At 51.9% G+C, this 12700-nt stretch overlaps 1 protein-coding gene and 1 non-coding gene across 2 annotated transcripts; one reads left to right on the top strand and one right to left on the bottom strand.

The window, feature by feature from the left end:
- Positions 1 to 8652: 8652 nt before the first annotated feature.
- mRpL30 (mitochondrial ribosomal protein L30) lies at positions 8653 to 9545 on the top strand. The gene is made up of 3 exons (XM_018638834.1): positions 8653 to 8844; positions 8943 to 9107; positions 9234 to 9545. The coding sequence occupies exons 1-3, from the start codon at positions 8740 to 8742 to the stop codon at positions 9513 to 9515; spliced, it is 552 nt and encodes a 183-aa protein (XP_018494350.1). The 5' UTR covers positions 8653 to 8739; the 3' UTR covers positions 9516 to 9545.
- Positions 9546 to 10035: 490 nt separating this feature from the next.
- LOC100909351 (uncharacterized) lies at positions 10036 to 12559 on the bottom strand. The gene is made up of 7 exons (XR_003777091.1): positions 12338 to 12559; positions 12077 to 12240; positions 11784 to 11949; positions 11477 to 11691; positions 10927 to 11376; positions 10407 to 10818; positions 10036 to 10218 (listed from the first exon to the last, which is right to left on the bottom strand). It is a non-coding gene; the product is annotated as an uncharacterized LOC100909351 (transcript).
- Positions 12560 to 12700: the final 141 nt, after the last annotated feature.

Genomic DNA, 12700 nt, shown 5'->3' with positions numbered 1-12700 from the left:
TTCTTCCGAGGGGCGGTTTGGGGCATTTCCGCTCTTCACAGAGCTTCTGCTCGGTGTTTCGAACACAACCTTTTTGATCGCCTACGATTCCTCTCTTCCGATGGCATCCCGAAGGAGCCGGCGCTGGAACGTCCATTAGGAAATTCGGGAAGGCCAGGCAGCAGAACGAGCCTAGACTCGAAGAGGAGCTGTTCCGAAATCCAAAGTCACAATGACTAGGACGGATCGTGCATCGGGATCTCTATCACCCATGACCCATGACCCACCATTTTCTCACCTCTATTAGGTGTCTTTTCGTTTCAAATCGGGAGATGGAGCCGTCGACCAGATGATAGCATACATGAGTTGCTTTGAAAGTCAAAAAGTCGACGCCTCAATGTGCGACGAGGGACGCGATAATCGGAGTGACTAATGAGAGCAGCACTCAAGAAATCGCCAACAAAAAAAAGATAATGACTAAAGGCACATCGAATGATAGCAGTCATCGTTCACAGATGAAGATGATGAGCCATAAATTCCGAGGAGGAATCTCCCCATCCAGGATCCATCGAAAGCAGGTGAAGCCTGTACAATAGAGTTGAGCACACCTCGACTTCGGCTTGAGAGACTCATCGCCGTTTAAGGAAGCGGCTGCTTGAGCCCACACTCCCTAGAAGAAAACGCTCCGGTTCGACCCAGAGGAGGCAGACCATACTCGATCGACTCCCCTCAGGTCCACTTCGGAATTAGAACCCTACCGCTTGTACCGTCTCGAACATATCGAGGGAAATCGCGTCCACTTCTACAGCCCGATTCTAACCTCTGCCCGGAAGCTTCGCACAACAGCGAGCCAATTCAGAACAGTCTTTTCACGAGCTGTCCAACGGACAAGTCTTGCACGTCGCGATCTCGCGTGAGCCATCGGGAAAGCCGTCCATTATCACTATTATCACTAAAAGCTTATTGAAGAGGCCAGAGGCATATAATGGGTAGTACCATGAGATAGTCTCCCTCATCGCGCAGTATTCGCCGAAGGCCGTTTTGCTGTATCGATGATGAGTGATGAGAGTTTATGGCTCCGAGGACGACGCGCGAAGTATGGACCGGACCGAGTCTGGAAGCGTTGCGGAAGTTTTATTGCGCCGTGCTCCCACCGGGGCACAGACCAAATTTTTCCCGTAATTCTGAGAGCCTGATATGGCTACATTTTGTTTCTACGGGCAAATGCAGCCTGCCGGTGCTCCCTGAAAAATTCTCTGTAGCAGAGTATGAGATCCGGAGCTGCTGCGTGGTTTCATTGCCGATCTCTGAAGAAGCCGATACCGCAGCCCGTATGACTCGGTCGATTTCTGGTATGAGTCATCCCTTGCTGAGAAGGATCCGGCGGCTCCCGGATATGGTCCAAAGATCACGGCTTGGAAAGTAGAAGACATCCCTGGGGATTGTCACGGCAAAGGAAGGAGGAGCTATCAAGAAATTCTTGAGAATGGGCTGCGCTTCCCTGGGATCACGGATGCAAATGCGCGAATCGAGGCTTCCGGGCTGACGTCGAATAGGGTCGAATGACGCTGCCGGCTCGCGAGAAACACCCTAAAATTGGAGGAAATCAAAGACAGAATTGGAAAGGAAGGGACGTGAAGATGTTTAGGAAAATGATACGGAATGACTTCCCACTAGGTTTCAGGATGCTCCCGCTCACGGAATCAAAGACGAAGAAAATACAATTTACGAGGTGTCATGATAACAAACGTATGTATTTTCGACTAGGAGGATATTTTCATCCCCAATCACTCCATACCAAATAACGAATTCTCCGTCAAGAGTATGCCGATACGTTCGAAGTCGCGTGTATCCGGAAAAGACGTCGCGAGCAGTACCTGTGGGACCAAGCCCCGAATCGCCTTCTGGTCTTCATACCCTACGGAGAGGCTGCCCCGAAGCATAAGTGCTCTGAATCCTGGACCAGTCGCGGACGAAGAGAACATTCTTCCAATCCCATCCCAGGGACCTAAGTGTAAGACCCTCCGGAAGATGTCCTAGGGGAAAACGTTCAGGGATGAAAAGTCGCAATGTTCGCTCGAGGTTCTATCACTGATTTTGCTTTCGTCATGTCGATATCCCGCTACTCCAGTGGGATGTCTCATGGGAGGGCAGACGAGCTCCGCTGTCGAACTATTGCGGGAGCGTACGGTCTCAACGCTGACCCATTCTGCAATAATTATCTCAGCTAATGCTAAGAAATTTTGAATTTTGGACATCTCATAAATATCTTTCCGTTTCGCAAGAGCGAGGACCGACGATCACATCGGCGGGGGAATCGCCCCTGGAACACGTCCACGTACCGCCGTTTCTTCGACTCCCGTCCGGATACAACAATCGAGCGCGTACCGTAGATGAGAAGGCATTGAATGCTTCAATGAATGTGTATCTCGCGCGAATATTTTGCCCCACTAAATGCTCATTGTCAGGTAGACACCGGCTCGTTGCTTTCTGGCAGAGAGCCGCGTTCTTAGACCTCATAGAAATTGGGTTCGAAGTCGCGGTGGGGCCTCAGCGCTGGATGCCGAGCGGGCGATTTGAGGCAGATGTCCTGGTTTGAAGCGCGGACGAGACCACCGGGTCTCCAGAGAGTGGAGCATTTTTGGCGCGTTTCGAGTAGACTCCGTTCGAAGCTGAATCCGGACGCGCATTCGATGAAAGCTTACACAATATGAGGTTCCAAGCTAATGGAAAAGGCACTGGGATTGATTTTCCATTGTGTATTGTTGGGTCGGGCGTCCCGTGGTTTTCACAGTTTCAAAAATAATTATATCCAATGTTTCCGTGACTATGCAAACATTTCTCTCGCTCGAAATCTCCCATGCTGAGGTCTATACTCTGGTCTCTCAAAGATAATCCGATGAGCCTGAGAGGGTTCCATTCCATTAACTCGGCAGTCGAAAGACTCACTATTGCTTTCGGAAATCGGTAATTTTCGAGGGTCGAAGACTCCCGCTCAGCCGGGTTTGCTCCGTCGGTCGTTGTTCGTTCGCGATCGTCCCGATTCCGTATAGGATGCCTCCGATGCTGAATTTCTACATATTCTGATGCGGCGAACTTTCGAGAAAGCAGCGATTCCACCCGGAGGCCGTCGGGGCTGTCGGTCACGAACATGGGCAATGAACATCCGGAACTTTTTCCGTTCCTATTATTATCACGAATGTGGAGCCCGTGAGGTATCGATCACCCAAGCAGATGTCAACGGTTTCGAATAAGGCGGAATTCATTCAGGCCGCACCAAAATTAAACCTTCGCCAAGAGCGGGAACAATACGACGAAGTTCAGAGAAAGAGATATTAAGTAGTCATGAGGGTGCAGAGCCATAGACCTTCGCACGGTTCTCCACGTTTCTCATCCGACTAGCGCGATAATCACCGACAGATCGACGGAAAGAGCAAATTGTAGCCCGAGGGATGATATCCCGAAGCCGCGAGAGTCACAAAAAGCAATTGTGGTTTTACTTCTCTTTCTGCTCATAACCGCCCCCGGAAGTTTTTTCCGAACATGACTCGCCTGATCGGTCTGATTCGCGCTCGCCTTTGTCGCGTTTGATCGGTAGACTCTCCTGGATTACTCCCGGACTCCGATCGTGAGTGGCGGATCCTTCCAAGATCTCCACGGATGTCTGATGATATCGGCTCTCTGTCAGCGGCTGAATTCTCGAATTCTGGAGGAATCTCGGGCATTTCACCATCGAATGCGGGCATTTCCTTCTCATTGAACACGGGCACTTCCTGCTCACTGGCATGGGCGGTCCCTCCCTCCACGGATTCGTGAATTTCCGGGTCAGGTTCTGCGTCAGCGGGAAAACTTTTGGACTTTGGAATGACCCGCGCTCGAGCCTCAGACTCTAACTCGCTTAGGTAGGGAGGCTTGACGTTGGTCACGTTCGGGTCCCAGTTTGGCGTGTCGATGAGAGACGCTCCCGCCGATCTCCGGTCTGAGCGAGCATCGAGTCCAGAGTCGTCCGGAACGTTCATAGAAGTTGACAGGTTCTTATATCCGTCACCACCCGCCGGCAGGAATCGGGCTGTCCTTGCATCACCCGCATCCGTTTCGTTCCTTGCATCGGAACCGGTATACTGCGGACGTACGAGATGGATTCCATCTGTAGCAGTACCCGTTGTGAGATTTCCTCGAGTATCGATTATTTCCACCGGAAACTCGTCGGTCACAGTAGGACCAGAGGCTGAGTTCTCCGAGTTCGTCAAGTTCGCGACGGTCCCGTTGAGGGAACTTTCGAAGCCCGTTCCGTCCGAGGATTCACCAGAGAAAGGCCTCGGATTGACACGGGGGGGTAGGTTACAGGTTTCATTCCGGGTGCAATAGAGTTTCACGTGCGTTCCGGAGACGCGATTCCCAGTTGTGGTCTGGTTGATCTTCGACGCTTCAGGGGATCTCGTTGTGCTTCCACCGGACACCTCGCTAGGGAGCGAGGTTCTGACGAGGTCGGGACCGCTGGTCCGAGCGTCGGTGTCATCGTTGAGCTCTGATAGGTTCAGCTGACGCCTCTTCGTGCGGCTGATCGTGTCCACGTCATCGGCTGTAGACGCCGCTTCCGAGCCATTGGACTCTGTATATCCGGTTTCCGCGTCAACAAGCTGGGTCGACGGCGGGTCCTCTTCCTGAACACCGGGAGCAGTCTGTGGTCCCCGCACGTGCGGAACGCTATGAACATCGATCGGTGCTCTCTGAGTCGACACGTGTGGAGGGGTCTCCGTGAACTCGTAGGAAGGAACTTCCGTGGATTCTTTTGAGGAAACTTCCGTAAATTGGTTTGAGGGACTTTCCGTGAATTCGTACGATGGCAGCTCCGAAGCTCCAAATATTAAAACGGAATCCGTGGCCGGGGGATGAGGCGGCGCTCCTTCATCTGGTGGCAGGAGGGGAATTCCGGCTCCGACAGCATCCCCTCCCGGCGGAGTCAATTGCTGTGGGGTTTGCGGCAACCTCGCGTTTGTTAAAGGTCCGCCGTGATTTTCCGACCGGGGACCGAATCTCGTGGAGTCATCTGCTCCCCAGAAGTCGTTCGATCCGGAGCGACTGGGCTGAAACGGAAGTCACGTTTTAAGAATGCAAGCCTCCTGGTGCCCAACCTCGATGGGAAAAATCTTCTCCACCCGAAGGGGCTTCTTCTGATGTCTCTACCGTGCTGGATCCTGTTCGGTCCGTCTGAGAGCGAAAATACCGCGGGTCTTTTCGTTCCGAGGAAGTGGCGATGATTCCAGGCAGCTGAGGGGCTTGTGCGATCGTTCGAGTCCGTTGCAGCTCTTGCGCGTGCGGCACCCTACTCGCTCTCGATACAGTCCTGGGGACTGGCCGATAAGTATGATTACCGATTGTACACCTGAATCTATGCCCTCCACGGCTGCCGGCGGTGACTCCACCGGATTCCGTTTCTTTTCGACTTCCAGCAGCCGGATCGACCAAGGTCATCGAGGGAGCCTGTGAAGTGTTGAGAGCTTTCAGAAAACCGAGACTGATTCTATCCGAGGATGAATCCTCTCCTGGATAGTCGAGTGATAAGTGGAGAGGGTCAACACACACATTTCCTCGAATGCCCTCCCCGGCGACAATTCTGAGGCGCGGCCTCGAATCGATCTCCGGCGACTCCACGGTAGAATCTTCGAGCACCGTGTTTCGTGCAGGTGGGCTGAATGGATCGAGACTCTGTCCGTCTGGGGACGATTTCGCCTCAATTGCCGAATTCGTCAGCCGGGAATCCGTAGCTCCTGGGGAATGAACGTCATCGATGCAAAGACAATATTCCTTTTGGGGAACCAAGAAAGGTTCATAAGAAAAGGTTCTCGAACTCTTCGATGCCCTTGAGGGAAAATATTCGTCCCGACATGTCTGATAACCCGATACGGCTACCGATCGACGCCGACATGGGGGTATGGGTGAAGGAGACAAGGTAAGATGGCTCATCCTTCTCTTCAGGGTGCCTCACGATCACGAGCTTGACTTATAATCACAGTGAAGAAACCGTCCACTCTCGATGAATTTGTTATCGTCGGTAAAGGTCACAGAGGAGAAGGGATGAGGAATGATCGGATCCAAGGAAATCTTTGCGGAGCACAGAAGACGTCGGGTGACGTACAGTGCACAAGGATAATCCTTCCCGACTGCGTGACCTTTACCTACGATAAACAATTCATCTCTATCGAAAAGTTCGGAGCTGTTTTATTTATATCAAGGTGCGGTTCGAATCGTAGGCGTGTGAGGCCGGAATCGCGAGAAACTATCTTTCATCATTGCACGGTCAATTGAAGACTTCAATCCGGAGAACTCTTTTCCCATCGGACCCACCGAGCCTACCTCTCCTCGCGTCATCGAGCTGGATGGTATGCTGCGTTTCCGATCCAGGATAAGGATGAGTGGGTTGACCGAAAACATATTGAACAGTGCCCTGCGGATTATTCGAATTAGTTGGGGTTGCATGCTCTGAGAGATTATTCTCGCCCACCGATAATCCGTGCTGTCTCCCGGATCCCACAATTTCTCGGTCGCTCACTTGGCCTCTGAAAGTTGAACCAGAGTTCCCATATGCCCCCGGAAAAGCGAAGTCCGTCTGGTCGGGACCTAAATCCTTGGGTTGGGGAGCGGATCGATGCGTTCCCACTTCTGGAACGTCAATTACGCCACTGATGTCACCAATGGGTGAAGAATCAGCGGGAGTCGAATCGCCTTGCGCACCTGGAAGTACTCATTCTTCAGAGTTCTCGGTTCGCCGGCAACGTGACTGTCAACGTTGTGACGCTCCAATCGAAGGCCCTTGTACCCCTCGGCAGAAAAGTACTCAGAAGCCCCTGAGCCTACGTGGGTGAGACACTAGTCAAGCTTCGATCGGAGGCCGCACTCCTAGGAACTCATCTTCGAGATTTTCGCCTCAGTCGAGAGAATGATTACCTTGGTTGACGCTTTGGGGCTTACGCCTCACTCCGAAAAGTAATTCGAACATCTTTGGGCTCAGCTCCGGTCCCAAATCGAATCCCAAGGGAATGACCTGCAGATCACTAACTTGTGATAAAACTTTGTCTCGGGCATCGGGAGCAAGACAGTGAAGATGATCTGAACAGCAAGCCGCGAGCTTCATCAGGTGGGACTTTTTGATCACCACGAAACGGTCGTCGGTCTCGCCGCCGAGCGGAGCTTCTGCCCGGAGCGGGGGTCCCACAGGCTCCTCGGGTTGGGGCAACGGGACATTCTGAGGATTCGCGATCAATGGCGTGGGGGCGACGGGCACCTCGTTCTGGATTTCACCATTCGAGGGAGGGGCGGCCGGACCCCTTTCAGGAGCAAAGAGAGAATCAGGCTCCCCTGGATTGATGTTTGCCGAGGGGGGAGCCTCCTTAGGGTTCGAAATTATGTTCCCTGGCACTGGCTGCTCATAGATCGGTGGATTGGCCAAGTTCAACTGAGCCTGCTGATCGGCGAGTTCCTCGGCTTTTTGAGCTTCCAGTTTATCGAAATCGTCCGGTTTCATCACTAGCAACGGCATTGCTGTCACCAGTGGAGCAGAAGTAGCGAGGCGCACTGCGGGGATTTGACTTTCCGTAAGTCTCGCACACAACAAAAAAAATACGAGTCCATCCGCGAGTTTCCAAATCATTTTGAACGAAAGCCGCTAGGACTGAGATGGTCCCGAGCCGCGTGATGATTTTATAAGACCGGAGGCGTGACTAGGACGCTATTAATCAACGGTCGGTGAACTATCTGCTCCCGATAATTGATACTGTGCGGAAATAAATTATATCTGCCGGAACGAGCTAGTCTTGCAGAGGTCACCCGTGTCCAACAGTGGGCTTTTCGGGAGCGTGAACCGGATTGGAAGCTGACCCGGGAGAAATCAATCTCGCTCCATCGTGAGTCATGGAGATCGGGCGGAATCATTTTCGTTGAAACTCTCCCTCGTCAAGGTCAGTACCTCTCTCGGAGTGCCTCCCGGAATGGGCCGTGGTCTCACCGGAGCGATTCATCCTCCGAACTTCTCCCAGATACACCGGACCCGGAGCCGGAGAACATCCCGAAAATACGAGGCAGAGACACGGGCCTCACCGAACTGCTGGTTTGAAACATCACTCGCGTTGAATGTTCGGATCCGAATCCAAGCGATATCGGTAGCGTTCTTCATGTCAGGAAGCTTTGCGCCTACAGCGTCAGTTAGCTCGTTGCTCCCACTCCCCCTGAAGCGGGCCATGACTGCAGGCATGCTTCCCCTTACGGATCTCACAAGAGCTGTAGCAGGAAGATGGCGATACCGAATCGCCATGACCTCTATAATTATGCCCCTAGTGAACCTAATGCATATTTTATAGTTAAATTGACATCTTACATATCTGTGGACTCAAATACGCCAAAAAGCGCCCAAGCGAGAGATCATTATTTCATGGCTATTTCCGAAAGAGTCCTCGCATCGGCGCCGCGCCTCTCGCCCGGCCTACGGGCTTCATCTGTGATATCCGATAAGATCGGCGTCCAGTCTTGCAGGCCTACGCCCAGACCTTTCTCCGCAAGAACCTTCGATACCTCGATCAGAATGAGAGCTCGAAGGCGAAGAAGGAGAGATCCATGGAGATGGGCGCCCGGGCTAGGTCCCGGAGAAATTCGTTCATGCGTCTTGTTTATCAATAGTGTTTTTGAGGAGACGACTCGACGACTCCGGCGAGAAATTTTCGTCGTCCCAACACACACGATTTTCGCGTGTGCGCGATCGGAGGGATGAACGTTCTCAGAAGAACTCTTTCATTCTTACCGAAGCAAATACAGTTTCGACAGACTGGAATAAATACCTACGAGAGGGCAGCGAATGAAATCTTCGAGAGGGTGAGTCTCAGCATGAAAATTGATGGACAGGGTGATGCGAGTGATATAGGTAAGTCACGATTGACCCGGGTCATCATGGAGCCTTTCATTGCTCGCAGGTCAGGAAATTGCGCGAAACAGCCGACCAGCATGTACCTCCGAAACTCTTCGTGGTGGAACGAATAGCCACCCTGAGGGATCGGCCTCACTGGGAGAAGAAAATATGTGAGCTCATGGGTCTGTCACATTCGAGGAGAGAAAGAAGCTGCTCCATACAGAAAAAGGTGAGAGGCAATGGAGATTTGTCCACCGCTAGTCCTCCAAACATGATTCTTTTTTCCATCGGAAGCCCGCACCCATGCTGCCGAATTATTCGATGAATTATAGTGGATTCGAACGTCCATTTGCAGATAGGAACGTACGTGGTGATGCCGAATACACCCCACGTATGCAAACTGCTCTGGCGGATCAAACATCTGGTTCGGGTTAAGCCCGTGGTATTCCCCGACGGACTTCCCACCCCTGAAGAGTACACCGGCACCCATCTCGATCGGTACGGAGTCTTCCGGATTGACCAAAGCCTACAAGTAGATGAACGGAGGCTCGCCCCCGCCCCCGATCTTGAGAGAGCCACTCTCACGGGTCGCGAGATTGCAAAACCAATGCATCTGAAGTGGATGAACAGTCTCTAAGTTGTCGAATAAATAATAGTCTCTCGGACATGCTCTGCTCAATGTATCATCATCTTGTTCGGGACGCCACCATCTTGAGCCTCTGCGTGATGAGGACCTCTGGACGAAGTCAATCCCATAGACTTCGCTGTTGACAATCAAATTCATTCTGGGGGAAATGTCGGAGATCGGACAATCTCCCGGAACCCGTGACCGATCGGACGAGGAGCCTGAGGGACCAGGGCACCGGAGTTTTTCTCGACATAAGTTTGTATTAGCTTAATTTTCTATGATTATTGTATATCCGTATCCATCTTAATTTATTTCGAACCCTCTATTCACAATCTGTGGCCTTGATGGGCGTGGGTTATACAAGGTTCTGATGGTTCACTTCTGCGTCATGCACTACACGCAACATACGTCCGCTCCCAAGGAGCCCGTATCCTAGACCTCATCCTGTACTTTATACATCCCTGAATCGAACCCTTTCCGAAACATGCGGGATATGGTCATCAGATGCGCAGCATGAGGACTGGATTCCTCAACTGATGATGTCCTGGGACATGAGACCGTCGTCTTCCTGCAGCGGGTTCTCTTGGTGTTTCACAATTGTGATGTAAGAGCCTTCTACTCGGATCTCCTTCACTTCCGCTGCCGTGAGATTTTGAGCCCTCAGAATGTCTTCGATTACTTCGCCAGAGAGAGCGGGCGCGCCTGAGCTATCCTGAAACCCGGCAAAGAGAAAACGTCAGCTCCATTCATGTTCTTCACGAAGAGGGCACAGCAAATCTTTGAATATCTCAATCGCGATATGGTGAGATCTTTGAAACAGATCATCTCTGTCGATATCTCTGGAACCGCCAATCTGAATCTATATCTCTCGAAGAAATCGCCTTTATCCCGAATATATACCTGTATGACCGTTAGTTGACCATATTGAGACGCCAGAGCCTGAGCATCGGCTTCGACGATGTCGCCGAGAGGATCGATGTGTTGCAGCAAGAGTTGCCCTTCGGTAATTCCTTCGACCTCTTCGAGAACTGCGGCTTCAGACGCGTCGAGGCCATGTACTGCTTGAGCCGACTGGATGTCCTGGAAAGCTTCATTGCATTTCTGAAGGGAATTCCGGCTCTTCCTTGTTTTTCTGCTCTTCTTCAGGATCCGTCCCTCTTCACCAGCCACGATGTTCTCCTCTATTTCCTCCGCACTGCCTTCGCTCTCGTCTTCTGGATCCGTTTCGGACATTTCCTCGCGGAGCTCCGAAGCGATCTGAGGATCCGGATTGTCGAGGGTGGAGCTCAAATATCGACGTTTGTACAGGAGCCTGGAAGACAACGGGCTCTCAGCTCGAAATCGAAATCTATGGGATCCGACCAAAGTGATCGGAAAAGTTTTTGACGACTTTAGGGGTGGTGACGATCGATTTGCCTACCGGTTCAGTGTTTTGAGCGATGGGAACGGCTGACCCTGATTCAGAATCTCTTGATAGCCGTTTCTGCCGCAGGCTAGAACTAGCTTGGCAGCTCGGCGGACGGTCTCCATGTCCCAGGGACGTCCCCTGGTTGTTCCGTCGGTCAATCGAGCCATCTGGTGCTTCGTGTATATCTCCTTGAGACTCTCTTTCAAGCGTTCGATTTTACTCGCGGCAGCCGCCCGAGTACTGTCTTGTTGGTTGAGCTCTTGCTTGAGATCAGCGATTTTCACTTCGAGATCACGAATGACTGTGGACTTCTGATTGAGTTTCTCTTGCATTTGTAGACAATTTCCGCACGAAGTCATGTTGATTTTCTTCGGAGGAGCGATGCTGACATTCGGCAGCATCCTCTTCATCGCGAGCTTCGGCTGATCGGTGGCGATCACAACAACCGAGGTTGTTTTCGGACTCACTGAGAAACAAAGAACGAACGAACTCAAGGCGGTGCTTCGAACACGGATCCCGAAACTCCATGGACCTCGCCAGGGGAAGTTCTCCCATGAAGCGCGGAATTAGATGCATACGAGGCTCACCTATGCTTGGACGAACTTCGCCAGTTGCTCGAGTTATGACCGGCTTGAAAGTGTGACCCGACTGGGGACTTTCACGTCGCGTTCTCACGTCGAAACCGGCGTCGAAAGCAATTTTGGGCTTCGGAAGGATTCCGGCCGCACTCCGAGTTCGGATGATGGACACATTGGGCTGAAAGGAGTATTTTCATGGCTTCGCATTTCAGGTCATCAGTCATCACATTTCATGCTCATCATTCGACCCGGTTCTGTATGCGTCGGAGGTGAACTCACCTTGCCTAGCACTTTTGGCGCCGAGTCTTTCTCCGGGAAAATTGTAGGGTTCGCCCCCCTGGCCATTTTCGGGGGCGCTGTCTCAGACTCTTGTATGAAACACGAGTCTTCGAAATGGATCTGACAGACGTAGCTCGCCGCGGCAGGTTCCCAATTGGAAGCGACACAACCACTCTGCCTGTGCATCGAGAAAAAAAAGTTTGAACGATCATGCAATGAATATGATCTATGGAAAATTCGCAGACATCCCCTGAAGGCTGAGATGCGGATGAAATGGATAGTCTTCAGGTTTCGTGTAGCCCTACCGTATGTACTCGATCCACGTCTGTCTTCTATCCAGAGCTTGAGGGAACGCGCACAGCTTCTCGCCATCTTTCAAACCCATGGATTTGCATCCCGGAATGCAACAGGTACGCAAAGCTGTCGACATTGTACGGGTGGATCGCGCGGATCAATACCAGAGGTATCTCTGATGTGTCCGATAATGTAATAAGCAGAAATTAGAGGGTCATAGCTGGAAACGGAAACTCCAGAATTCTAGTCCTCGGCTTTCGAAGGATACTCACACAGCGGGGCGAGTTAGGGTTCCCGGGATAAGGTTTTCAGCTTTCGCGGCGACTTTTCCCCGCGTTCTAGTTCAAACTCACAATGTGGACAACTCTACTTCTAGTCGACGTCAACCTCATCGCGAGTCTTCCGCCGAAACCCGGGGCTCTACTGGCAAGCTCTCTCTGGACACGTTTTATCCCTATTTTGCAAGCTGCGTGAAATCTGAGTTCCGCAACAGTAGAGCCGATCGACGGGAAGAACGAACTGGACTCCAGTTTCCCCTCAGTTTCCACCAGAGCAATTGGTTGAGTAAGCCGCCGACATCCAGGATCGAAGCTCCCTCGATAAGTTGTCCGTTCGGTCTCAACTTCCGGGTGCTC

This window comes from Galendromus occidentalis, unplaced genomic scaffold (assembly GCF_000255335.2).
Source record: "Galendromus occidentalis unplaced genomic scaffold, Mocc_1.1 scf7180000077185, whole genome shotgun sequence".
NCBI lineage: Eukaryota > Metazoa > Arthropoda > Arachnida > Mesostigmata > Phytoseiidae > Galendromus > Galendromus occidentalis.
This window is presented reverse-complemented; position numbering and strand designations above follow the sequence as displayed.

What these genes read in the sequence shown, in the direction of transcription:
- mRpL30 (XM_018638834.1), top strand. Translation starts at nt 8,740, where the DNA reads ATGAACGTTCTCAGAAGAACTCTTTCATTCTTACCGAAGCAAATACAG. An exon ending in CGAATGAAATCTTCGAGAGG is followed by an intron (nt 8,845 to 8,942) that starts GTGAGTCTCAGC and finishes CATTGCTCGCAG; the next exon opens with GTCAGGAAATTGCGCGAAAC. An exon ending in GCTGCTCCATACAGAAAAAG is followed by an intron (nt 9,108 to 9,233) that starts GTGAGAGGCAAT and finishes GTCCATTTGCAG; the next exon opens with ATAGGAACGTACGTGGTGAT.